Consider the following 3,962-nt stretch of genomic DNA (forward strand, 5'->3'; position numbering starts at 1 on the left):
TACCCCCCCAACCTTTCCATCTGTCCTGACATATTCAACCCCTGCTAGTAGCCATGAGAACAATAACACACCCACAAACACAGAACACAATACCGGGTCGTTACAATATTAATGTTCTAATATTGTAGAGAACAAGCTAATGATTAATTCTATGTAATTTCTAATGACATCAGGCAAAGAAAACAACTTTTGGAAATGAATTTCGTAGCTCCCTCTTGAATTAAGCCTTTTTCTCTCTACATTGTAAGTGAATATATAAAAAGAATATGTCATTCATCCGACACTTTTATCCAAAGCGACTTACAATAAAACCTGCAGTCGTTTATGTATGGGTGATGACGGGAACCGAACCCACTACTCTTATTTTACTACATTTATTTAACAATGTAATTATAATTTGCGAAACGTTGTGTATTTCTATCATTCAGACTTGGCAGAAATGTTTGGGCTAGAGATGTTGTAGCTAGCTTGCTTGCTAGCTAACATTAACTTCAGTAACTGTTGCTAAGCAATTGACTTTTGCTACCAAGCTAGTATTAGCAATCTTGCTACGTTTTATGTCCTAACTATTGTTTCTTTTATATTCCAATGTTCCTCATTTTAAAAACAACTGTCCTGGATGAGGTCCAGTTGGATGTGCCATTGGATGATGTGCCAGATGTTCCACTGCTGCCAGTCCTCCTTGATGTCCAGAATGCTGCTATCATCCTTGAGGATGTGCCAGATGTGCAGACTATCCTTGAGGTACAATTTTCTGAAAGTTTGGGGTTTTATGTTTGAAAAATATCCCAGATATTCAAGTTGTGTCTCTTTGACATTAAACAAATCTCTTGTCTGCTTTCTGCTTTAGGAGGCCACTGGCAATTGGCAGTTGATTCCGATTAGGTTCAGCCCCCTGTACTGTGGGCCTGTTGTGATCAGGGTAAGAGACCCCCCCACACACACACACAGTCACATCACAGTTACAATGTTTACTGTTTCAGACATGAATGTATTGTAATGTGCAGAACAATGCCGGTCCGGTGGTTAAAGCTTGGAGAACTTTCCAGTTCATCAGCCCCATCATCACCTACATGCGTGGGGGATCCCAGGTATGTGTCTTTGTAACTACCTAATCCTAATCTACATTGTCAGTCATTTGATCTTGGTGGAAATGTGTCACAGCAATTGCTGAAGTGGTTTTGTTGATGTTGTCTTGTTGTTTATCTCAACAGCAGGTGGTGGTGAGGATGCACCACGTGAGTAGGGTGAGAGGCCTGGAGACTCAACTGGTGTGGGCCATCTCCAAGGAGACAGCCAGGCTTAGTCCAGAGGGCATCCCCTACTGTGCCACCAAAGTGCAGTCCATCACTTGGATCCAGGTAAGCCGTAAATACTACTGAAATAGTATTAGATTAGGCTTTTCTTCACTTATTCCATTTGGCCTTAACATGTATTCTCTCTCTGTCAGCGTGTGGCTGGCAGGGTGACCCACTATGCGTCTCACCTCCGCCACGAGACGTCTGTGGACGTGACGCTTGGCTGCTACCAGGTAAATAAATGATTTCCTATGTATATAGACTAGACATTACTGGGCATTTTTGCATTAGATTTGGTGTGTTTTCTAATAACGTGTGTGTGGTAAACAGGTGTGTTGTGTGTGTTTTGAGCAGCAGACTGATGTCTCAGTGGTGTACGCCACTCTCCACATGGGGCTGGACGGGCTTCTCTCCTCTTCAGCGTGGTCGGAGGCTGCCTCCTTCTCTACGCCCACCACTCAGCAGTTCACTGACCCAGAGCCTGAGGGCCACAACTGCTATGAGGTCAGACGTTACACACACATACTATTGACTAGGAGCATTAAGATCCTTCCATTGACCGGTTGTTTGTTATGCCATTGCATTGGTCACTGATTTTGAATGCTTGTTTTGTTGTCGTAGGGCTGGGAGGAGGACCTGCTGCCTGAGGAGAGGGAGGTTCCTCTGCTAAAGTCAGTTCCTCTAAATGTCTGTGTAGTCTGGGCTTGTCAGATGCTGAAGGATAGTGGTCATAATGCTGTTATCCCCCATTGACTCTAATGGTTGACATGCTCCATTCCCTCCCTTTCACAGCCTCTACCTTATCACCAAGAGAGTGGAGGACATTGCCCTGAGGCTCGTCTCCCTGCGCCAGGCCTTCACTGTGAGTGGACCCACTTTTCTTTTTCTCTCTGTGACTTCTTGTTCTGTCTCCTAGAGGAAGATGTCTCACCCTAACTCTTCCCTCTTCCCTAGACCCTGCTTGGTTCCACCCTGAGCAGGAACCGTCTGTTTGTGGCGGGAAAGGTCCTCCTGGGCGCACTGGTTCAGGCCAACCACATGGTAACTCACTTACTCATTCTCTTTCAAGGGAAAGAATGCGTCCCTGAGGGGATATATGTTCTGTTCACTAAGATGCTCTTTTCTTTGTCATAGGACGAGGCCAAGTTCATCCGTACCTATAAGGACTTTGTGGACTACCTGAGTGACCCCTCCAAGCGGAATGACATTGAGAGGGAGCTGGCTGAGGCAAAGGTGAGTTCATTAACTCTTTCAAGTCTCACTGAGTTCTTCCACATGCATGTCTTTTATACATCACAGTAGCTGATCTATATGAAATCATTCCTATTTTCTCCAAATGTGTTTTCTTGTCCTAGATCCATCATGTGAACATGATAGATGTCCTCTTTGAGCTGGTGCTGTTTGGGTTAATGACAGCTCAGAAGTCCCTGATGGTGGTAAGTAGCATCTCACTGGTACATGTTTTGATATCTCTATTAGCAGTTTCACTTAAATTCCTCTTCTCTTCTATTCTCTCCTCTTTTCTCCTCCTTTGTTTCCTTTAGCACCCTGGTGGGTTCGTGGAGCGTCTGTACGCTCTCCTGTACTCCTTCCTGCCCACTGCTGCCAACATGGAGCCAGAGGCTGACAGATACCTGCTGCTGCTCAATGTAAGAGTCAAGAGGTTACTTCCTGTTTACTTCCATATTCTTAGTGTACTTCCTTTTTACTTCCTTATTCATGGTTAACCAGGTTTCAATGCCATTTTAGGGGGAGTATTTCTAATTGTCTCTCTCCTCTTGATTAGCTAGTAACTCAGAGCCATTTTCTATGTGTTGTGTGGTGTTCTCTTCAGGGCGGGCTGATGGCTCATGTTTGGCCAGCAGCTGGCCTGGTACTTTAACCCAGAGTCTCTGGTCACTGAGCTCTCCAGCCTCCTGGAGTACCACTTGGAGAACCTCATGGCCAGCATGTAGTCCTACTGCAGGGACCATACTCCTTTCTCCTTCTCTCTTTTGAAGGAATTGAGGACTTGAAGTGCTTTGTTGTGCCCTGATTAGTTAACACCCATTAATTTAATGTATTCTCTTGTTTTCTCTCCCCACAGGATTCTTGTGACACTTTGCCACCCAACAGGGATCTAGACACCAATGCACTACATTACTTTGCACTGAATTTGACATTTTTAAATAAAACAAGTTGTAGTTCAAAAACATTTTGGTTTCCGTCTTTTCATTTATTTGATTTTATGACCATTTCCTCTTCCTAGAGTTATAATGCTAATATTAGATTATTACATGAACAATGATGCTTTACTTTCTGCATATGGAAATTTAAAAAAATGTTTAGTTGATTTACAGATACTACAGGCCCACACTTTATATGGTTTTGTACTGTGGGTTGTGATAGTGTACTATTTAAAAACATGTACGACTACATACACTGAGTGCACAAAACATTAGGAACATCTTTCTAATATTGAGTTGCACAACCTTTTCCCTCAGAACAGCCTCAATTTGTCGGGGCATGGACTCTACAAGCTGCCCTAAGCGTTTCACACGGATGCTGGCCCATGTGTCAAGTTGGCTGGACGTCCTTTGGGTGGTGGACCATTCTTGATACACATGGGAAACTGTTGAGCATGAAAAAACCAGCAGTGTTGCAGTTCTTGACACACTTTATTTT

The 3,962-nt window shown here is 43.8% G+C and overlaps 1 protein-coding gene across 1 annotated transcript; it reads left to right on the forward strand.

Annotated features, from left to right (window-relative positions):
- Positions 1-588: 588 nt before the first annotated feature.
- On the forward strand, positions 589-3,497 carry LOC129850770 (uncharacterized; the record flags this gene model as incomplete). Its single annotated transcript, XM_055917012.1, has 13 exons — positions 589-744; positions 851-922; positions 1,008-1,091; positions 1,215-1,361; positions 1,451-1,531; positions 1,653-1,802; positions 1,920-1,969; positions 2,091-2,160; positions 2,253-2,339; positions 2,433-2,531; positions 2,654-2,734; positions 2,843-2,947; positions 3,385-3,497. Coding segments are annotated over exons 1-13 (1,295 nt in total), but the record flags the coding sequence as incomplete, so codon positions are not given.
- Positions 3,498-3,962: the final 465 nt, after the last annotated feature.

The sequence above is a fragment of the Salvelinus fontinalis genome, unplaced genomic scaffold, assembly GCF_029448725.1.
Source record: "Salvelinus fontinalis isolate EN_2023a unplaced genomic scaffold, ASM2944872v1 scaffold_2302, whole genome shotgun sequence".
Taxonomy (NCBI): Eukaryota; Metazoa; Chordata; class Actinopteri; order Salmoniformes; family Salmonidae; genus Salvelinus; species Salvelinus fontinalis.